Raw genomic sequence first — 23,324 nt, forward strand, 5'->3', positions numbered from 1 at the left:
GGCAATATGCTACCGAGCCGGATATACAGTGGTACCTCAGGTTACATACACTTCAGGTTACATACGCTTCAGGTTACACACTCCGCTAACCCAGAAATAGTGCTTCAGGTTAAGAACTTTGCTTCAGGATGAGAACAGAAATCGTGCTTCGGCGGCATGGCGACAGCAGGAGGCCCCATTAGCTAAAGTGGTGCTTCAGGTTAAGAACAGTTTCAGGTTAAGAACGGTCCTCTGGAACGAATTAAGTACTTAACCTGAGGTACCACTGTAATTTTGACCTATAGGCCCTGGATATCTTGATGTGCACTTGACCCTTCGTAGACGCCCTGAACATTGGGGCCAGATACCTGAAGCACCGTTTTCTCCCTTCCACACCTATCCAGACTTTTGAGGTCATCGGGGGACATCTTTCTCAGTGTCTCTGCTCTTTGAGCATGTGGTGGCTGGTGAGAGGGTGTTCTGAGTAGCGGCACCCTCACTTGGGGTGTGCTCAGTGCTGTTTTTCTAGAAAAAGAGGTGCCAGAACTCTCCATGAACGCCTCCCTTGTTGTCTTACAAGGACAAAGGCGCCCACCTGTTATTTCGACTGCTTACGGGAGTTTCTACATCAGATGTGAGATGTTCACTCCATCTCTTAATGTGGTGCTGCTTCTTGCTTGGCTGATGTAATTATATTGTTGTTATATTGTGTGGGTGGTTGTTTTTTTTTTTTACATTTAATTGTATTTAAATGACATATTGTTTTATCATGTTTTTAATGTTGCCTCTGGGATTCGCTTGAAGAATGCAGAGCAGGTTATAAATAAAATTAATAAAACGTATGTCCCTTTGAAGGTTGTACGCCAGCACACACACCCTGGCGCACCTGTATGCAAAGCAAGGAGGGGAAAGGAAAGATGCTAAAGACATTGTCGTGTGATGTGTGAAGGAAGGCCTCTCGAATGTTGTGATTTACTAGTTTCATTTGATTCCTATCCCACCTTCTTCCCAAAGGCTTGCTGGAGGTAACGGGAGGGGGACGTTCAGTGACAGAGCTCATGCTTTGCATGTATAAGAGCTCAGGTTCAACTATAGGCACCTTTGGATTTATAATATTAAAGGTAAAGGGCCCCCTGACCATTAGGTCCAGTCGTGACCGACTCTGGGGTTGCAGTGCTCATCTCGCTTTATTGGCCGAGGGAGCCAGCGTACAGGTTCCGGGTCATGTGGCCAGCATGACTAAGCCGCTTCTGGCGAGCCAGAGCAGCGCACGGAAATGCTGTTTACCTTCCCGCCAGAGTGGTACCTATTTATCTACTTGCACTTTGACAGGCTTTCGAACAGCTAGGTTGGCAGGAGCAGGGACCGAGCAACGGGAAGCTCACCCCGTCGCGTGGATTCGAACCGCCAACCTTCTGATCGGAAAGCCCTAGGCTTTGTGGTTTAACCCACAGCGCCACCCGCATTCCAAGTTGCATCATTAATCTAGAGAATAGTCAGGCTTGGACTTTTTGAGCTCCCCAGGGCACCTAGTTGGCCCGTGTGGGAACAGGATGCTTGATCAAGGTGCCTACGGAGGGCCTGTTCAGCATTCATTCTGATTTGCTTGTACACTGCTTATGTAGCTGGTAGTTGGGCTATATCTGGCAGCCCTATAAACAGGCTGCCCTGTTTAGGGAAGTTTTATTCTGTTTTTAGTGTTTTGTTGGGAGCTGCCCAGAGTGACTGGGGAAACCTAGCCAGATAGGCAGGGTATAAAGAATAAAAGTATGTATGTATGTATGTATGTATGTATGTATGTATTATTTGTTCTCATTTGTTTATGGGGCAGTTGCATGACAATGGGCATTTGTTCTGATTTGCTTGCAGGGTGTCTATACAGCTTCCTGTTACTGGTGTGTGCATCCCACACTTTCTGATGTATTTTGCCATTCGTTTCCAAACTCTGTATACTGTGGAATTGTTGTGCTAGGCCGACAGAGTACTTTAACCCACTTTCAATGTGCAAACTTAAAAATCTCATATGCCCTTGAATCCGTCTGCAAAATCCCGAGTCTGGAGGCAATCCCCAGATCACACGACCTGATTTAGCAGGGCTCTTTCTATTCCTGTGACAGGCAGCCTCGGGAGCGGCGGCTGTGCTGTCAAGAGAGTCACCTCTCTGAGTGATCTTGGTGCCTGTGACAGCACAAAGGGGAAGGAAGGTGGTTTCTTGACGTGTCTGGGGCTTCAAGCAGTCAGTGTGGAGGGGGAGCGAAAGTGACCAGATGGTCTATGGCGGGGTGGTGGTTCACAATGCCAAGCTCTACAGGAAGGAGTCTCAGCCAGCTTTTTACGGCATGTTGCATCCTTGTGAGAAAGTTCTCTGCCCGTAATCTCCTTGCCCTTCTTAATGTTTTCTTTGCCTTCACTCTCTTTAATAAATGGCTTCTCTGCCAGCACCCGAGCTGCGGTTTATGGCGCCGTCACCTGCGCCTGAACTCGCTGCTGTAATAAAGCAGCATTAAAGGGGAAAGTGGGTGGCATGAAGCCGTTTGTTATTTCCCCCTGCCTCTGCTGTGCGCTCAGTAACTAATGCTGCCTTGGCGTGGAAGGGAGGAACGGGAGGGGTGGGGGCCCACCGCCTCCCTCTCCTGCCCTGTAGCCAGGACAGCCCCTGGATCACGAGAGAAGCCCGATCTCTGGGGCTGGAATAAATTGCTCGGCACTGTAACATCAGCGAGGAGTTTCTCTTTGTGTGTGGCTCTAAATGTTAAATGCAGTGGTGCTGCTGCTGCTGTGTTCGGGTAGGAGCAGTTGATGTCATTGCGGTGTTGCTGGGGAGATCAGGGCGGCTGTCCATGCAGCATTGCTGAGATGCTTCTGGTGGGTGTTGCCAGGGCCGCCTTAAGCATATCTGGCACCGTGGTGCAAAGATCCCTCCGGCGTCCCTCCCTTTCCAGAATTGTCAACCTTTTTTGGGGTTGGAGGAGGCGGGCAGCGGCTCCGGAGAGTGGCTCCTCTGGCGGGGAAGAAGTGGAGGCTGGACGCGGCGCTTCCCGGCTTGGCTGGCCGCTTCATGCCGCAGTGGCCATGGCAGGCAGCACACTGAGCGAGTGAGTGGCTCGGTTTTCCCCCTTTTAGCCTTCTGGTGCCTTGCAGAATTCGGCGCCTACAGGCTAAAAGGGAAAAGACCAAGCCGATGCTCGGTGGGAGCGGCGCACGCACCCTTGCTCACTCATTGCGCTCATTCTGTGTTCCCTGGGCTCTTGCCTGGCGCCCTCCAGAACCTGGCGCCCCGCGCCACTAGCCTCTATGGGTAAGACGGGCCTGGGTGTTGCTGTCATTGCACCAAGTTGGCACTATGTTCCCCAACGACGCTTATGCAGTCTTTCTCAGTTTTTGCTATTTCCTTTCTCCTGCAGCCTGTTCAGAACAGACTTTGAACCATCTCCCAGCTCTCCCTTTCTGTTGCCTGGTTTCGCTTGCATTTAAGTCTCTTTGTACGGAATGAATTTGCCTCCATAGCATTAAAAAAGAAAGAAAAGGCTTTGTGTATATTCTTCTATCCCATTGTGCATTGTTATATGCCCATTATGAAATCTGGCCAAAGGTGAGAATGGACTACAGATCCCCTCCCGCATCACTGGGGCTCATGTCCAGGCTAGACAAGCAGCAGATCACATGATTAAGCTATTTATGGACAATAAACCACTTGAGACCATAGGTTGGGGATTGCAGGCTTGAATGACCTTCCAGTGTGAGTGTATTGGGGAGGGGGACATCCTTCTCTAAGAGGACTGTTCTATGTGCATGGAGGTTTTGCTTTTTAATATGGGAAAAACATTCAGCCAGCAGATTCCCTGACCCACAGCGGTAAAGTGCAGGCACAGAATACCAGATACTGAGCTGTTTGTTTAGGCCAGGAATGAATGGGGGAAAATATTTCTTTCTGAAAAAGCCATTGCTTTTGCTGATACTCCATATATTTCTCTTCCTGTTCACTGTAAAATGAACTCTGAAACATTCCAGTTCTTGTCTCAAATCTTTTAAAACAATTTCTGTTGGGTTTTTCTCTGCATCCCTCTCCAGTTCAGGGGTTATAATGGTTTAAGGCAGGGGTAGAAAACCTTTGGTCCTCCAGATTTTGCTGAACTACAACTCCCATCATTGCTGGCCATTTGCCCATGCTTACTGGGATCGATAGGAGTTGTAGTTCTGCAACATCTGGAGGGCCAAAAGTTTCTCACTCCGGGTTAAAGGAAACCAAGCGAATATGGTGCTTTCAGGCCCAGCAACTGCCGAGGGGTACAGCAGTAAAACTACCTTCTAGATCAGTGTTTCCCAACCTTGTGCCTCCAGCTGTTTTTGAACTACAATTCCCATCATCCCTGACCACTGGTCTTGCTAGCTAGGGATGATGGGAGTTGTAGGCCAAAAACATCTGGAGGCACAAGGTTGGGAAACACTGTTCTAGATTATGGAGTTTATGATGGATTATGGGAAAAAGTGAGGGAAGAGGAAGAGGGGAACATTCCGTTCCCTATCTATGAAAAGTTTTCAGTATTTAGACTTTAGAATTCTAAGCATCTGTACGGTCCCTGAATACCCTCCCCGCAAACAGCCACAGCCTCGAAACAGACATTTTGCAGAAATATCAGTGTGTCTGTCATCTCTCTGGGTTCAAGGCACATTTTTGCTCTCCAAACCGTTCCTCATTTTCCTTGGTTCATCATGCGAAATGGTTAGCCCTGGGTGTTTTTCATTGGTAATGAACACTGGTAATTGCCATTTGTTTTGTGAATGTGCCGATAAGTTTTAGGGCAAATCTACACTACAAACCTGTATATTGGTTTTATTGCAGTTTTAACTGTCCTGGCTTTCTCTCGAAGAATCCTGGGAGCTGTAATTTTGGTGAAGGTGCTGAGAGATTCCTACAGACAGAGCTGTAGTTCCCCGTGTGTCCTGAGGAGCTGGAATGACTGTTAAATCAGTTTTAAGTCTGTAGTGTACATGTGCCTTTGGTTAGAAAGCCCAGCAACTTTAAACAGAAGTGCAACTCACAGCATCCCTTGAGTGGGAGCCACATCTCATTTGAAATGGGCAGAAACTAATATTGTAGGATATTTAGGTTTGAGGTGGAGAAAGTGTCGTAGTTTCTATGTTTGCTTATTAAGAGGCTGTGACAAAATTCTAGGTTGATATTGCTTATAGCTTCATTGGAGATTGGCTTCCAAAGAGATGGTGATCTCATTTCTTCCTGCAGGGACCACTCTAGTCCATGGGGGGTGGGGTGTTCTTTGTAGTCCTCTTTAGATCCCTGCTCTCAAGAGGTCACTCATTATCGCCGCTCTTCCCCATGCAGTGTGTTCAGCTGAAGTCTCCCCTGCAACCTGTGCCAAGAGTAGCAAAATCATCAGCCCAGCTATCCACATTTGATAGCAAACTCATATCACACGACTTGCTGGGAACCACATTTGGACTCCTCTTTTGGAAGTGTAGGAGTGCTGGGTCAGGATGATGATCCAGCTAGCTAAGCGGTCAATTCTTTAGCAATGAAGCATTTGGCTGGACCCTGTTGCTAGCCTAGATGCACCTGTGATCTGATCTAGCCACGTTCTTCTTAAGTCCTTACACTTAAAAGCCAGGCAGATGCAGCAGCAGAGAAGCATCTGTGTAGACAATATCAAAGTTGTCATCTCTTGCCTCGGACATCTGACATTGCTCTTCACATCTCCAGCTGAAGTGGCATAAAAGACCAGTTTCTTTCTATTGTCTGCCCCTACTGTGTCTCCAAGGTATCCAAGTGTGCTGCCCAGCAGGTGAGGAGAAGACCCAGGAAGAAACGGGACAGAGGAGCACTGCCTGATTTTTCTTTGCTTCAGCTGGAGATAAGCAGAATTAGTTTCCTGACTCTGGCCCCACCTTGTGTCTGTCTCCCTAGCCAGTCATAATGGGCAACACCAGCCTCTACTGCCCTTAACTAGTACAACATGCATCTCCAGAACTTTAAAGCTCCACTTCATAGGTAGCTGTGTTGCTTACCTCTGTGCAAACAGGTAAAAGTCACTGACGTCCTGGTATTGCAGCAGCTTCCTCCTGTTCTTGATCAGGACGGCAATGCAAAGCAGCACTTCAAACGTGATTTCCTCCCGATCTACAGATGTGAAAGGGCCTGGCAGGGGCTCCTCACCTATTGGCGGAGAATATTGTATGTTTTCTCCAAGACTTCTTTTGGATTGTAGACCTAAACTAATTCAGGGAGTTGTTTGGGAGTGAGGCACCAGGGGAACTCAGTGATGGGAGACCTGGGGGTGGGGATGAGTTGTGGAGCAAGGCTGCGTAAAGGGGCTTTTCCTTGATAAAGTCCCCTCTGAGGAAACCAGCAACTCCCTGCTCTCCCATTAGAGCTGAAGCAAAGATTCACACAGCTTCAAAATTTCGTAGCACCTTACAATTTAACTCCCTCTTAGAATTTGACTCCCATTTTGATCATTTTCTAACGTTGCCACTGAAATTGTACTGAAGGATGCATTTCACTTGCCAAGACAATCTGAGGCAAGAAAATCAAAATGGTGATAATTGTAGAAATAAAAACTGTAGATCAGGATTTTTTTTTTGAGTGAGTCGATGGCTTGCAAAAATAAATAAACATTAATTAACTGACCACCTGCTGCCCTTAAATTGTATGCTGAAACCTACTTCCCTGCTTTGTAATAGTTTATCCCAGAAACGTGCTAAGAGGAAATTGGCAAATCCACACCATGATTAACTCCCGCCCGGAAACCAATGTCCCCACTGTGGAAGGATGTGTGGATTCAGAATTGGCCTCTACAGTCACTTACGGACTCATTGTTAAAACCGTGTTTATGGAAGACAATCTTACTCTGCTATGAGTGATCACCAAAGAAGAAGAAGATCCCAGAAACACCTTTTCCTTCTCCCTAAGACATTTCTGGCCTGGTATAAATGCAGTGAAAGGAGGCATCAGACTGCTCACATGGCAGAATGAAGTGCACCATTCTTGTCCCCAGGTGGAGGAATCGCAGTTTATACTACTGCTGTGCCTCCAGGGACCTACTTCCCAAGAGCACAGGGCTCACCTTCCCTACGAGTCAGCCAGATCCAGGCTCCAAAATTCATCCTCTCAGATTCCAAGGCGCTGATCTCTAGGACCCTCACAGCATCGGAGTGGTCTAGGTCCTTCTGGAAAAGTAGCAGCAGCCACCTGACATAGAGGCACATAGAACAGGGGTCAGCAACCTTTTTCAGCCATGGGCCGGTCCAGCGTCCCTCAGACCTTGTGGGAGGCTGGACTATATTTTTTGGGGGGGTGGGTGAATGAATTCCTATGCCCCACAAATAACCCAGAGATGCATTTTAAATAAAAGTACACATTCTACAGAGGACGAGATGGTTGGACAGTGTTCTCGAAGCTACCAGCATGAGTTTGACCAAAGTGCCGGAGGCAGTGGAAGACCCTGGCATGCTCTGGTCCATGGGGTCACGAAGAGTCGGTCACGACTAAACAACTAAACAAAAAAAAAACCACATTCTACTCTTGTAAAAACACTCTCATTCCCAGACCGTCCATGGGCTGGATTGAGAAGGCGATTGGGCCGCATCCAGCCCCTGGGCCTTAGGTTGCCTATCCCTGAGCTGCAAGGGTTGCAAGAGGTGATGAATAATGAACACTGACGGTCTCAGCCTTTCATCTTACACTGACAAAAGACCACTTCTTTACAGACCCCTCTAGCCCATTTCTAGGTCCTTCCTTGGCCTGGGTCAAATCTGATGCAGACCACTCTCCTGGGGTTTCAGCACTAGCACCCTTGGAACACTACGTCCCGCTTAATGTGTGATGTCTCTGAGCATGCACAGTGTGTATTTTCCCCCCAGCAGCCCCAGTAATCGGAGCTAGAAATTAAGAAGCACGTATTGGACATGTTGACAGCAAGAGTGGAAGGCCTAGTGCAGTATATAGGGGAAGAAACACACAGATAAAGCTTTGTATTTTAAAGAGGTCTTTGCATGGGTGCTAGCTTCCATCTCTTAGAGACATAGGTGCTGATTATGCAAAACTTGTGTCTGCATAATCAATTATTCAGGATGGGCTTAATTTGTATGATTTATGCAGGTCACAAAATCAAGCTCTTGTTGCAGAATTTGGTCACCTCTGCATGCTGGCTGAGAGCCATCCCTTCTGTGGGGATCTCTGCAGTTTGCTCCCTACTCCTTGTCCAGGGTTTGTAGGGAGGTGGGTTGTTTTTTACCTGAGGCAAAAGAGGAGCTTGTCACTAGATACGCTCTCGATGTGGTCATACAGTTCTGGGTCCACGTGTTTCAGAAGCTCCTCGCAGATTTCTGTGCAGGCAGGAGAAATGTAAAGGTAAAGGGACCCCTGACTGTTAGGTCCAGTTGTGGACGACTCTGGGGTTGCAGCGCTCATCTCGCTTTATTGGCCAAGGGAGCCGGCATACAGCTTCCAGGTCATGTGGCCAGCATGACTAAGCCACTTCTGGCAAACCAGAGCAGTGCATGGAAACGCCGTTTACCTTCCCGCCAGAGTGGTACCTATTTATCTACTTGCACTTTGACGTGCTTTCGAACTGCTAGGTTGGCAGGAGCAGGGACCGCCGAGCAACGGGAGCTCACCCCGTTGCGGGGATTTGAACCACCGACCTTCTGATCAGCAAGCCCAAGGATCAGTGGTTTAACCCACAGCACCAAAAGAATGCCTCAAATCATGCACTCAACCAACCAACCAACCCCATGTCCCCATGCCATCTTTGCCCTCAACAAACTGCTCTCTGGAGAGGGACAAAACTGGGACAGGTGGTGACAAAAATCCTGATTTGCGAAGGTTGCCAACATGTCAAAAGAGGTGTTATCACCTGGAGGAAACATTACATGCACATCATGAGCAATGCCTGGTAAAATGTCCAAGGCCGGTGGACTTTGCTGGGGTGGGGAGTGGAGCTTCTTTTTCTTCCCCATGATTTGCAAAAGCTGAACAAAATAGATTCTTTAGCAAATGTATGCCCTTTGGCTTTATTCAGGTTGCAGTGTTTAGCTTTTCTTAGCACAGGATAGTCTTTTTCTTTTTAATTGCACACAGCTCTGCCTGTCAACACCTTCTCTCCTTCAATCTAAGACCTAATACATGATCCCTAGCTAACAGGACCAGTGGTCAGAGATGATGGGAATTTTAGTCCCAAAACATCTGGAGGGCCGAGTTTGCCTATGCCTGACCTAATAAACATGGTCCAGCAAATAGAAGCCAGGAGACCATATACCTCCTCTCAGTGGCATAGAGTTGGGGGGGGGGAGTTGAGAGGGGCAGTTGCCCTGGGTGCATTGGGGTGCATATGCTTCCCTCTCTCTGTTGGCGGTGGGAGCAGCCTAGGCCCATGGTGAGCAGGCATTGATGGAGGGAGGCGGGCAGGGGGCAACCTCAGCATGGCCTAGCTCGGCTCTCCTCTCCGCAGGCATCAGGATGATTCGTCTGCCAAGAGCCATGTCAGCTGGGCTGGCTCGCCCTGTGCGTGCAGGCAGGCGGTACAGCATGGTCCTTCTTGGCTCTGGTGGGGGGTTGCTCCATTGTCAGCATCAGCTTGCCTGCCCAGAATGCCAGCAACCCATGCTACACCACTGCCTCTTCTCTCCCAATGTCCCTTTCCGCTGCTTAGTTAACTGCCCACTCCCATATTTCTTTCTCCCTGGCTGAAGACAGTTAAAATATCTAGAGAGGCCACAGCTAGGTTCTTCACGTACGGTGCAAGCAAGGTTTCTTCCTAATTTTGCTATTTGCATGGCAGATCTGCATTCTAGCAAATGGAACATGGGTTGTGCCTCTTCCCCTATGCCACATGCATGTTTACCAATTCATATGTTAATTCTAAGGCATTTAAGGGGGGGCAGTTGCAAAATGACTATGGGACATCACAGGCAGCATTCAGTTGGCACTTTCCACAATCCACATTCCTTGAAAATTTTCAGAACAGTCCATTCCTCCCTAGTGCTTAAACCTGGAGAGGATAATGTATGTTTGAGTCAGGTGCTGTGGGAAGGTGTTTCTCCCTCCCCCTCCCCGCTCTCTCACGTGTCTTGCGGCGAACACCCATGGTGGTGAAACTCCACGCTGAACGTCTCATGTAGCCCACAAAGCACCAGAAGGCTTCAGTCTCATTTTCCAGGGTCTCCAGAAAGCGGCTGGCAAAGTCATTCATGCCCTGGCAATATCCGATGTCTGCAGAGGAGGAAAGAAACCAGCAGCAGTTGGCACCCGGAATTGCCAGCCCACCTTGCAGCTATTCAGGGCATGTGCAAAGTGTCATGCAATAAAAGGAGTAGCAATAGCTCAAAATATCACAGAATCATGAATCCAGAAGAGCATGCTCCTCTACTGTTCACAGAGGAGAAAAAGATATACAGTCATACCTCGGGATGAATACGCTTCAGGTTAAGCATTTTGGGGTTGCGCTCTGTGGTGACCCGGAAGTAACGGAGCGCGTTACTTCTGGGTTTCGCCACTCGCGCATGCGCAGATTCTCAAAATGATGTCACGTGCATGCGCAGAAGCGGTGAAACACGACCTGTAGACATGCAGTCGCGTGTTACGTTCACTTTAGGATGTGAACGGGGCTCTGGAATGGATCCTGTTCACATCCAGAGGTACCACAGTACTTGTGTAGTTGGAATCCCCAAAGATCACAATCTGAGCCCACTCCTGCAATTACCCATTGTTGACTACATCTTTGCATCCCTTTACTCTGCAACAACCCTGTTTACTCTCGCGCTGCTTTAAAAGCAGAGAAAGAACCTATTGTTACAGAGGTTGTGAGCCACCCCAACCTCTGCCGAGTGGTAGCAAGATTCCAGGGGGTCCAGGCACATGTCCAGCTATTGTGTTTCCGTTGGGAAAATTGAGGCTAGTGTCATGAAGGAAATGGGGTTTATTTTACACATATTTACACCTAAAGCCTTCAATGGAGGGGTGCAGAACATTCTACCCCAAGAGTGTCTCTCATTGCTCCTTTCATAGCTTCAGCAAGTTGGGGTCCAAAGCAACAGTCAGTCGTCGGTGGAGGAAGATTGGAAGAAATTTAAAGACTATTTACAGAAACATTGTAAAATTAATGAATGTTAGAATGATGTTGGAATGAACCTATGTGATTCTAGCAAATGTAACAAAGATTTAAGAAAAATAGACTGTTAATTGGTGAAAGGAGGGAAAGTAAACTTATATTAACATTAAGATAAATTTTCAGGATAAAAATTTGAGGAGAGGGAAAGGATTTGCTGAAACGGATAATTGACTTAGAATACAAAAAAGGGAGGTGTGAGGAGGTCAGGGAAACAAGCAAATGAAAGATAAGTTATGGAAAGGTTCGATTTGTTTTTTCTTAATTGTTTCCATCTTTCTGTTTTTTTTATTGTGATGTGTTGTTTTGCTTTTGTTTAATTTGGTGTTTCTTCTATTTTCTTTCTGTAACCTTAAAACTTCAATAAATATTATTATTATTTTAAAAAAAGCAACAGTCAGTCATGGCTCCTGGTTTCTTGGTGCTGCTTCCTTCAGCCAGCAAGCATGGAGTTCAAGGCTTCCTGCATCCCCCCTCGTGCCTCTGTCCCAGCCTGCCAAGGTGGTTTTGCCCTTCGTGGCCTGGAATCCTGTCTGCTTCCTTCTGCACCTTTAGATTTCCAAAAGGACACTTTTTCCTGTTACAACATGCTGCTGCCACCTTGGCTACCTCCCAGATCTCCTTTCGTTGTCCACTCCTCAGAGCAGGGGGGAAGGATAGCTTTTTGCATTGCCAAGGGCTGTTAATGGTTTTGTCCCTGGCTCCCTGTTGTTTTTTCATGGCTCTGCACTTAGCTAGTCCAGCCAAGCTGTTTCGCATAAGCCTAGCTCAGGAATTTATTGCGTGGCACAGTTCTGCAGCTTGTATTCTCCCTCCATGTTCCAAATATTGTCTAAATAAAGGTAAAGGTAAAGGGAACCCTGACCATTGAAGCACACACAGCTTCCTCCAATGAATTATGGGAACTGTAGTTTCCCTCACACAGAGCTAATAGATCAACTAGAGTGACCAGGACATGTGCTTTAAAGGTAAACCCTAACCCTAACCCTGACCATTAGGTCCAGTCGTGGCTGACTCTGGGGTTGCGGCGCTCATCTCACTTTATTGGCCAAGGGAGCCGGTGTACAGCTTCCGGGTCATGTGGCCAGCATGACTAAACCACATCTGGTGAACCAGAGCAGCACACGGAAACGCCGTTTACCTTCCCGCCGGAGCGGTACCTATTTATCTACTTGCACTTGGACGCGCTTTTCAACTGCTAGGTTGGCAGCAGCTGGGACTGAGCAATGGGAGCTCACCCCGTTGCGGGGATTCGAACCACCGACCTTCTGATTGGCAAGTCCTAGGCTCTGTGGTTTAACCCACAGCGCCACCCGAGTCCCATTGTCTAAATACCACCCTTTATTAATTTCTATAATTCACAGACTCTGGTACGATAGATCTATGACAGTAGTATAGGATTGGCAAGATTGGTCTGCATGTCATCCTTGGGTCTGTGGTTTTATATTTTCATGATGGGATTCTGTAGAAAGCGAGGGTGCTAAGGTCACATCCATGGCATACATTTAAAGCACCATTTTAATAGCCCTGGCTCCCCCCTGCTCCAAAGAACCCTGCTAGCGTGTGTATGAATACACATGAGCTATGGACACACATGTGGGCTTAGACACATTGAGTGTGATGCATACAGAGTGGGTCTTGGGAGCTTTGCACATTGCTTCTTGTGCAAAGATGTACGCACTATATCTAGCACGGTCTGCACTGCTGGCTGTGGGATGTTTAGCAGAGACCTCCTGAGGGGAAGGTCTGTTCCGCCCCTGAACTGCCTTGAGAAAAGCCCTACGCCTCTTTGAGAAACAGTTTGGGTTGAAAAGGACGTGGCAAATTAAAAGCACCATATAAATGATGAATGGCAGGCCTGTAAAGTGTCAGGAATGGATAGAGGGGTGGAGGTGAATGGAGCAGGGAAGCTGGCAGGCAGACATCTGATGCCATCAAGTGAGATTCCTGGAAGTGGGTCGAGTAGAGCAGTTTCCTCACCTTGGTGGAAGGCCACGTACGTGATGAGAATTTCCCGGAGGTAAAGCAGATTCACTAGTCCTTCGCGTCTGGGGAGAGAGAGAGAATAAATCCATACGCTAGGTATTATGGTGGTGGCCCTGATCATGAGTGTGCCCCAGTTAGTTCTAAAAAGAGAGGTGAAGGCATCTGGGACAGCTTTGAGTGGCCAGTTCCTTAGATCCATTAGCTGGGATTATTCGCTGGCAAGGGAAAGGCACTTGGTACATACTCAGAGGAGTGCCCCCCCCCCACTATTCCTTCACATGTTCCCAGTCAGAGCCCTGGGAATTAAAGTCAATTCAATAGTGGAGTAGGAGAGCCGGGGGGGGGATCATATCTGGAACCAGTGCACCCCTTTGGTTTCAGATAGTACATGGGTAGTCCAGGACACAAATGTTCACAGCTCTCCAGCGCAGGCATAGGCAAACTCAGCCCTCCAGATGTTTTGGGACTTCAACTCCCATCATCCCTAGCTAATAGGCCCAGTGGTCAGGGATGATGGGAATTGTAGTCTCAAAACATGTGGAGGGCCGAGTTTGCCTATGCCTGCTCTAGCGGTTCGGTTGGCTCATTTACCAGAAGTAAGGTAAAGGGACCCCTGACCGTTAGGTCCAGTCGGGATGACTCTGGGGTTGTGGTGCTCATTTCGCTTTATTGGCAGAGGGAGCCGGCGTACAGCTTCCGGGTCATGTGGCCAGCATGACTAAGCCGCTTCTGGCAAACCAGAGCAGCGCACGGAAATGCCGTTTACCTTCCCACTGGAGTGGTACCTATTTGTCTACTTGCACTTTGATGTTGCTAGGTTGGCAGGAGCAGGGACTGAGCAACGGGAGCTCATTCTGGATGTATAGACTTTGTTCTGGCCAAACTGTCTGATACCAGAGGTGAAATATATTGGCCTTCTTTTCAGCTCTCCTGCCGCACTACTGGATGTATCGACAGTGTCAACGACTATTCCTGCTCTTCTAGGAGGCTTGGTGGACAGTAGCAGTGAGAATAGGGATTTCCAATGGAGAATTCTCAACACTAACCAAACTACAATCCCCAGCATTCTTTGGGAGAGGCTACGTTAAAACCTGTATATAAACGATAGAGGTTTGGAGGATAGAGAGTATTCCCCAATAGCTGCCTCAAAGCTCTGCTGTAGTACAGGAATTACAAAATAAGATATTCAGGACCAGAGAGGGCAGGAGAAGAATGTAACTGGAAAGGGCTGGATGTGTGATAATGGAAAGCAGGGAGGAATCTAAAAAAGGTCTGGCAAGTCTGCTCGTATAGGGCAATTTGTGTAACAGGTATATACGTAGGTGTAGCAGGTTCTGCATGGGGATAACCTGAAACCTGATTATCTCAGGTCCAACACAGGAGTGACAATTTCTGATTGGATTTTTCAACTTAAAATTATAATAATAATAATTTTTTTAAAAAAAAAACACCCTTCGAAACAGTTCTCTCTCTGTGTGTGAGGGGATTCTAGTTTTGCCTGGAGGAGTGATGCTAGATTAGGGAATGCTTAACCCTTTGCCCTGCCCTCCTTTCCTGATCTAAATCCCACCCACCCACTGGTGCTAACAGCAGTGTCATGGTAGATATAGACCAGCAAAACATCACAGGAGTGGGAAGGTTTAAACACTCCTTCCACTAGCGCCATTGCTCTCTGAGCAAAAATCAGAGCTGCTTTTAAGATAAAACGAATAATGAAAAGGAGATGCGATACTGGAGATGGGTGATCATATGTTTCTTGGCCGAAAGTTTTCATTTTGAGTTGTGGGGTTCCCCCTCCCCCCCAGATTGTGGGGAGCAGGGCACATTCTAGCTTTTGATGAATTCTGGCAGATTAGTAATGTGATCTGAGTTTTCGAGAAGTCCTATATGTCAAATTCCTCTGCTTTTACAAGCCAAATATTCCCAGGAAGAAATGTTCTGTGCACTTCTTCCTGAAGGAGAGGGCAGATTTGACCATGTTTGGGTGTAATCTGTTGGGGTATTACAATATTTGACTTCAGACCTGCACAATGCCTACCAAACTAAATGAAAACTGCCAGGTATGAGTGGCAACCCTCCAGTGGGTTTGATTCCTGCCTGCCTGGGTTTGCAAAAATGGATGTGTGTATGTGTGAAGACAGGGCCTGGTGAGCTGATTCCAGCTTGTGGGGGAAGCAGTGGTCATAGTTTACACAGGCCTCTATATCATTCAGGAAATCCACCCTTTGAATTTTCAGAATCTGAATTTTCAAAATTTGCTGGAAGTCCCAACTTTTTGTTTCGCCTCGGCTGGGGAGGGCCAACTTCTCACTGGAAGAATGTCCGGTGTCTGTCCGTCTGGGGTACGTCGGCATCAATGTCTTGCAGCGCCTTTTGGAACTGTTGCTCGTTAATGTGCGAGAAGGGCAGGCTATGCTGACAAAAGACAGAATTGCATTGATGTTAGAGTGGGAGACGTTAGGTGTTATGTACTGAAGTTCTCACCCTGGGCCAGCAGGGGGATACTGTAGATAGTTATGCAAATAAGGGATCGAAAGTGACGTTCAGGGATTGGATACTTTTAGAAAATTGTTACAGTTACGTTGTACTGTATAAACAGACTGACTGAACCCTTCAGTTCAGTTCTGTCCTAGCCTGTGAATAAACAAGAGCTGTTTGAAGAATTGCTGTGTTGTCTGATATGTTCACCCACAACTTAACATTAAGGAAGGGCTAGTTAACACACTGATGCTTAGAAGCATATTTCGTGAGTTCTCAGCTCCACCTCATGTCTGGGAACGGAGTAATTGTGTGCTGGATTAGGCCAAGAGCCAGCCTGGTCCAGGATTCTTTGGCCAGTAGATGCTTCTGAAAACCTTCTCAAGATGGAGCCCTGTGCTCTATGGCCATTGTAAAATAGGAGATAAGACATCAGGAGATCTCTTCCTCCCATCAATCCCTTCTCAAGAGTCAAGATCCATTTCCTTGAAAGTGAAAAGCAGCCATGCAGGATGAGGGTGGATTGGGACAAGAACTCTGGGGTAAGGCAGGGCTTAATTCCTCCTGTTGTTTTCCTGATCTAACTGCCACCCTCCCACCCACCACCATTTTTCAGATGTGGGAAACATACAGAGTGTAAAGGGACAAAAACACACACAACTCTGCTCCTCCCCCAGTGTCATGACTCTGAAGTGGTTCACCTCTCCCTACAGATGCTTTTAGCTAACAAAAACCAATCCTGCAGGATATCCACTCTGTGGATCTTACACTGTCTTGTTATCTGGTTTGGTCCTAAGAGTTAAAAACATGCATGGGGAACATCACATGTAGCACCCATTGCTGGGCTGCACCTTTTCAAACTGCAGCCAGGCGTTTAAATGTTTTTCTCCACAAAGAATATAAGAATTACAATGTCTGGGAGAAGATTTGGAGTAAGTCTTTTCTCTGATCCGCTGGCTTCGAATGTGCAAGGAGTGGTTTGTTTTTTTTACACCACCCTTTGTTGAGAGTTAAAAGGCAGAGATTTCCAAGTCATTACAATTTCCTTAAAAAAAAAAAAGAGGAAGGAAGGGACGCTGGGCCTTAACACCACTTGGAAGAAATGTCCTCTGATGTGGAAGCCTCTAACTCAGTGTTTCTCAAACTTGGGTCTTCAGCTGTTTTTGGACTACAGTTCCCATCATCACTGGTCTTGATAGCTAAGGATGATGGGAATTGTAGTCTGAAAACAGCTGGAGTCCCAAGTTTGGGAAACACTAACTCTATGTGTCCTGTTAACAGTCACTTTGTGGTAACTGGAAAATCTTCACTCTGCATGTGCTTAAAGCATGACTATTTTTTTTAAGAAACAGTCTTCCCAGGGTTGTGTAGCAGTAGTAATAATACTAATACTAATACTAATACTAATAATAATAATAATAATAATAATAATAATAATAATAATATATTTATACCCCACCCATCTGGCTGGGTTTCCCCAGCCACTCTGGGCTGCTTCCAACAAAATATTAAAATACAGTGGTCTGTTAAACATTAAAAACTTCCCTAAACAGGAATGTACTGAAAACAAATTTTAGGACTAAGCTTTGCTGAGCTTGAGTTAAATTACCCTACCCGCCTCAACATCCTTAATTAATGTCCACTTCAAGAAAGTCATTTGCTACTTCATATCTCACCTCATCAAAGATATCTGTAGGAGGACTGGCTGTTTCAGCTTCCCTCCATTGTTCGTCATGTCTCTGGATCGCCAAGGAAAGCTCCACTACAGGAGTAAGTGAATAGTAAACAACACATCATTTGCCAGGCGTGGTCCCTTTAGGAGGCGGAGCCCTGTTGCTCCGCCCAGTGGGAGGGATGAAGCAGGGTCCAAAGCCAGCAGGCATTGGTTGTACTTACAGTCGGAATGTACCCTCATTACGGCAGCCCAGGGGAAGCGCTGTTTCCACGAGCGCTTCATCCACCGATACTGTGAGGACATTTGCTGGTCCAGCTCCTTCCTCTCTTCAGTTGTGGATTTCTCCGGGTACACCCCAAAGAGGAACTTCCAGGTGATCTTTCTCTCACTGGGATGTGTGCCTAAGAAAAGACACACATTACCCTACATTGACCACCCCTCCCAGTGTAGCAACACCAAACCACAGTTTTAAACGGGTCCCCATTCAGTTGAGATGCCTGATGGATAGCACTGCAGTAGTGGTGGGGCAGAATCAGAGTTGGGGTTAATCTTGCTAGCATGTGTCTAAACCCAAGAAGGGAGAGGATGCAGATTTGCAGGAAGCACAGAAAAAAGTTGCTAGGGGAAAGGGTTAAGCATCCCTCCCCAATACTGCTTTTCAGCTCAAAACTGCTAAAAATCCAGGGCTTTAAGGTAAAGGTAAAGGTACCCCTGCCCGTACGGGCCAGTCTTGACAGACTCTGGGGTTGTGCGCCCATCTCACTCAAGAGGCCAGGGGCCAGCGCTGTCCGGAGACACTTCCAGGTCACGTGGCCAGCGTGACAAAGCTGCTCTGGCGAGCCAGAGCCGCACACGGAAACGCCGTTTACCTTCCCACTGGTAAGCGGTCCCTATTTATCTACTTGCACCCGGAGGTGCTTTCGAACTGCTAGGTTGGCAGGCTCTGGGACCGAGCAGCGGGAGCGCACCCCGCCGCAGGGATTTGAACCGCCGACCTTTCAATCGGCAAGTCCTAGGCGCTGAGGCTTTAACCCACAGCGCCACCTGCGTCCCTCCCCAATACTGCTTTTCAGCTCAAAACTGCTAAAAATCCAGGGCTTTAGTACTAATCAAACACCTTGGAAGCTGAATTTAGTGTCCTTTCACCACATTCTCTGTGTGGTCCCCCCACCCCAGTGCTGTGCAAAAATGACCTCCCAAAATTCTCCACTGTGTTTGAAGAAAATGTGATTTTGGGCTGAAAAAGGTTCCTCACCCCTGGGCTAAAAAGGTGAAGGTAAAGGACCCCTGACAGTTAAGTCCAGTCACAGACGACTCTGGGGTTGCAGCTTTCATCTCGTTTTACAGGCCAAGGGAGCCGGCGTTTGTCCGCAGACAGTTTTTCCTGGTCATGTGGCCAGCATGACTAAGCCTCTTCTGGTGAAACCAGAGCAGCGCACAGAAACGCTGTTTTCCTTCCTGCCGGAGTGGTACCTATTTATCTACTTGAATTTTTGGCATGCTTTCGAATTGCTAGTTTGGCAGGAGCTGGGACCGAGCAACGGGAGCTCACCCCATCGCGGGGATTTGAACCGCCGACTTTCTGATTGGCAAGCCCAAGAGGCTCTGTGGTTTAGACCACAGCGCCACCCGCGACCCCTGGGGCTAAAGGATGCCAGAAACAGGCTTCCCCCTTCCTGCCCCCACCGGCATCTCCGCAGTGTAGATTGTATAGCTACCTCTCTCGTAGACCAGCTTGCGCATGCGGAAGACATCCAGCCGCCCATCTTTGTCAAATAAGGTGTAGATTGACTGAGAGGGCAGAGATGTGCTCTCTCTTGCGGAGCGGGAGGGAAATGCTGCGCCATCTTCGTTCTGGTGGTTCTTAGTGGGATCTTTCCGGCTACTGCCTGCTGTCTCTTCTTGGTTCTTGCTGGGGCTTGTTGTGAGCTCAGCAGAACTTATGTGTTGGCTTCTTGAGACCAGGAAAGGAAAAGTAGAACATGTCAGATTTTTTTAGACTTCATTTCTGTAGGCGATCTGCTGGTCCTTAGGATGAACTTAGCTGTAAAGTGGTACCTCGGGTTACATACGCTTCAGGTTACATACACCAGGTTACAGACTCCGCTAACCCAGAAATAGTAACTTAGGTTAAGAACTTTGCTTCAGGATGAGAACAGAAATCGTGTGGCGGCAGCAGAAGGCCTCATTAGCTAAAATGGTGCTTCAGGTTAAGAACAATTTCATGTTAAGAACAGACCTCCGGAACGAATTAAGTACTTAACCCGAGGTACCACTGTAGTAGAAAATGAAGAACTGAAACATCATGCAAATTTGAAAACTGGCTAGCCCATTCTCCAGACTGAAATGTTGTGGCATTTAAATATTTTCTCAAATGGTAATGTTGTGTGGGAGGTGCTTGACAACTTTCTTCTGCCTCTAAAGTTCACAAATCAAACTGCATCCACAAGAGGGGATTTTGTGTAATATAAAATAGAAATCATAAGATGTACAACCACATTTCAGTCAGTAAGGTTTGAAAATTCCTTATACAGTCGTACCTTGGAAGTCGAACAGAATCAGTTCTGGAAGTCCGTTGGACTTCCTAAATGTTTGGAAATGAAAGCGTGGCTTCTGATTGGCTGCAGGAAGCTCCTGCAGTCAATTGGAAGCCGTGGAAACTGCGCTGGACATTTGGCTTCTGAAAATCGTTCAAAAACTGGAACGCTCACTTCTGGGGTTTGGTCGTTCGGGAACCGATTTGTTCAGGAGCCAAGGCGTTTAAGATCCAAAGTACAACTGTATATTTATTTTCTGTACTTTGAATTGTCATGTACCTTGATAGGAACCGAAGAAACTATGAAGTTGAGTTTCTTTATACTAGACTCCTTATTTTGTACCCTCCTGCGTTTTGTTTTTTTCCTGAAACACATTTAAATTTCCTTCCTGCCTCATCAGGGACTCAACATCTATTTTAAAAGCTGAAATTCTTGGAACTTTATCAAAAGTGACTTAGGATTTGCTCAGTGTCTCCTCTTTGTGAGCTGCCATATGAACATCATCCATACAATCACAGCTGTGATTCCCTATCTCCTCCTCTCCCCCCCCAGTGGCGTAGCGTGGGTTGTCAGCACCCGGGGCAAGGCAAGTAATTTGCGCCCCCTAACCCGTGGATTTGCGCCCCCTAACCCTAACCTCCAGATGTTGCGCCCGGTGCGGCTGGCCCCCCCTGCACCCCCCATGCTGCGCCACTGCCCCCCCCGCCCCATTTTCTTCCCTGCAGAAGCTCTGACCTTGCAAAGGATTCCAGACATGGGAACAGGGCCTTCAGGACACGATAACTGGCAGCCGTTTGAAGTAACCATTGGGTCTGATTTTCTGCAAACTGCAACAGGATTGCAATGGTCTCTCTGTGGGGCATAAGCATTTGGTTAGCTCTGATCATCAGAGACAGGGATAAGGAGCCATGTGGAAGCTGGTAGGAGCGATTCATGAATGAGAGAAGCTAGACGACAGAGAGCAAGTTTTGAGGTGACAGCATAGGAATATAAAAACAGCCGTGCAAGTTTGGACCAAAGGTCTGTATGTAACCCACAGTCGCTTTCAAGAGTCCTGTAAGTAGAGCAGTAACTGGTGGCTGAAGGCACATTGCATCTGAAGATGGTGCCTCAAACGCCCTGGCTATCTGCTTGCAGGCTTCCCAGTTGGCCACAGTGAGACTGGGATGCTGGACCACATGGTCCCTTGGCCTGATCCAGCAGGCTTTCCTTATGCTCTTATGGCAAAGCCATATCTTCCATTCATATCTCTAACTCCCTTTTGAAGCCATTGCAGATGGTGGCCACCAGCTGCCGCCAACACATCTTGTAGCACTGAGTTCCATAAGTTAATAGCACAATGAGTACCTTTTTGGTCTCCCAGTTTCAGAGGTTGACTCTGAGTTTCTGGCATTATAACTTACCGGATGGCTCGTAACCAGCTCCCGAGGAGCTGAGACACAAGACCTTTGGGCTCTGCGACCTTCATCCCCTGCCTCCCGGCGCCATAGGCATGGGGGCTATTCATGGATACAGGTGCACATGGCCAAGGATGCTCTCCTTGCCTGTTTACCTGCCTGCCTGGGCACCTCTGCCTGCTGACGGCATTGTGGAATCCCTGTGACCTCATAATGGCTCTTTGTGCTGCTAGACCAGTGGCCAAACTTGGCCCTCCAGCTGTTTTGGGACTACAACTCCCATCATCCCTAGCTAACAGGAGCAGTGCTCAGGGATGATGGGAATTGTAGTCCCAAAACAGCTGGAGGGCCAAGTTTGGCCATCACTGTGCTAGACTCTGGACTCAGCTATATTGGCAAAGATAAAGCGCGTAACAGTATACGCATTGTTTATGCATTCTAATGCTGTGACACCAGATGGCGCTGTGTAGTTCCATTTTTGCTAACCCGATTTCCCATACGAATTTTGCAATGCATTTAACGGAAACTTATTTGATCCAACCTCTGTAGCCTTTCCACTTGCCCTGTTTTATAGCCGCCTGACCAAGCTTCTCGCTTGCCACTGCCTTGTTTCGTTTAAAGGGAGATGAAAAGGAGGCAAAGGGAGGAGGTGCGAAGGGTTGGAGTGCGCTGGGACAAAGAGGGATCTGGGAATTGGCTAACAGAGAGACATGAGTGAGGACATGAGTGAGGAAACTCTGGCCCTCCAAATGTTGAACTACAACTCGACATCAGCTCCAGCATGTATGGCCAATGGCCAGGGATGATGGTGTATGGGCAATCTTTCTGGAAAATAATTGTAATTTCAAGGAGTTAGTTGATCTAGCATGGTCTTCTCTTCCTGCCTCTGTTTACTTCCCCTCTCTATCTCTTGTTAAAATTCTTTGATGGCTGAGAGCAGCCTTTAATGTATAATCTGCAGGAAGGAAGACGCAGTAGTGATGGGTACTTTCTGACCTTCTTTGATGTAGAAGCATTGGGAAGAGGGTGATTAATGAGTGACCTGCACATAGGCAGTTGGGCAAGCCATATAGGCTAGCTATCAATAATCTACAAATCAGATGGTTTTTGGGCAGAGTGCTGAGAACCTCGTGCACAGACTATCGGCCGTGGGGCTGGTCAAAAACTGAGGCTACGTGGGGGAGTCCCTTCACCACTTCTTGAGGGCTTCCCAGTGGCAGATTGAAGGGTTGCTTGGTAATGTATATATTGCTTGCTGTTTAGAATAAAATCATTAATCTTCTCACTCACTTGTGTTTGGGCGTTGTAGTTCAGCGGCATCTGGAGGGCCAAAGGTTCCCCATACCCAATCTAGGGCAAAGGTAGCACAGATTTTAGTGGCTCAACCTTGACTGACAAGTCCCACAATGCTTCAGAGAGGTGGGGGCAACTGGATTGTGATGCTGTAGCCTATGCTGCAGTTGCTCAGTTCACAATAGGCCATTCCAGCAGGTCATCTTGAGCCCATGTGCACAACTGCCCTGTTTGTCATCCCAGGGCAATGCTTATGCTTATAGCAGGTGCTTGCTGTGGTGAACATCAGGAGAGGTTTTGCCAGTCACCACAGGGCTCTTCATTATAAAGGTAAAGGGACCCCTGACCATTAGGTCCAGTCGTGGCCAACTCTGGGGTTGCGCGCTCATCTCGCTTTATTGGCCAAGGGAGCCAGCGTACAGCTTCCGGGTCATGTGGCCAGCATGACTAAGCCACTTCTGGCGAACCAGAGCAGCGCACGGAAACGCCGTTTACCTTCCCACCAGAGTGGTACCTATTTATCTACTTGCACTTTGATGTGCTTTTGAACTGCTAGGTTGGCAGGAGCAGGGACTGAGCAACGGGAGCTCACCCCGTTGCAGGGATTCGAACCGCTGACCTTCTGATCGGCAAGCCCTAGGCTCTGTGGTTTAACCCACAGCGCCACCCGCGTCCCTACCTCTTCATTATAGGGCAAGCCTAATGTAGGATAAGTTTCAAAACACACACGCAAGGCAAATTATCCCTTTGCCATGACAAAGCAGAGCAGAATTGCATTAAAAAGGCCTGTTGCCAGCAAGGAGGGTCTTCTGTACAGCTCCTTGGTGTGGGTGTGTCAGTCAAGTTGCTCTCAGTG

The 23,324-nt window shown here is 47.7% G+C and overlaps 1 protein-coding gene across 1 annotated transcript; it reads right to left on the reverse strand.

Moving 5' to 3' along the window:
• Positions 1–5,149: 5,149 nt before the first annotated feature.
• Positions 5,150–21,366, reverse strand: LOC309362843 (uncharacterized protein). Its single transcript, XM_081898762.1, has 12 exons — positions 21,182–21,366; positions 20,514–20,630; positions 18,960–19,195; positions 17,463–17,642; positions 17,243–17,328; positions 15,400–15,503; positions 13,083–13,150; positions 10,061–10,207; positions 8,232–8,322; positions 7,062–7,186; positions 6,004–6,151; positions 5,150–5,351 (listed from the first exon to the last, which is right to left on the reverse strand). Exons 1-12 carry the CDS (start codon positions 21,283–21,285, stop codon positions 5,300–5,302), a joined length of 1,458 nt encoding a protein of 485 aa, XP_081754888.1. The 5' UTR covers positions 21,286–21,366; the 3' UTR covers positions 5,150–5,299.
• Positions 21,367–23,324: the final 1,958 nt, after the last annotated feature.

This window comes from Podarcis melisellensis (genome assembly GCF_964234715.1).
Source record: "Podarcis melisellensis genome assembly, chromosome: 2".
Lineage (NCBI taxonomy): Eukaryota > Metazoa > Chordata > Lepidosauria > Squamata > Lacertidae > Podarcis > Podarcis melisellensis.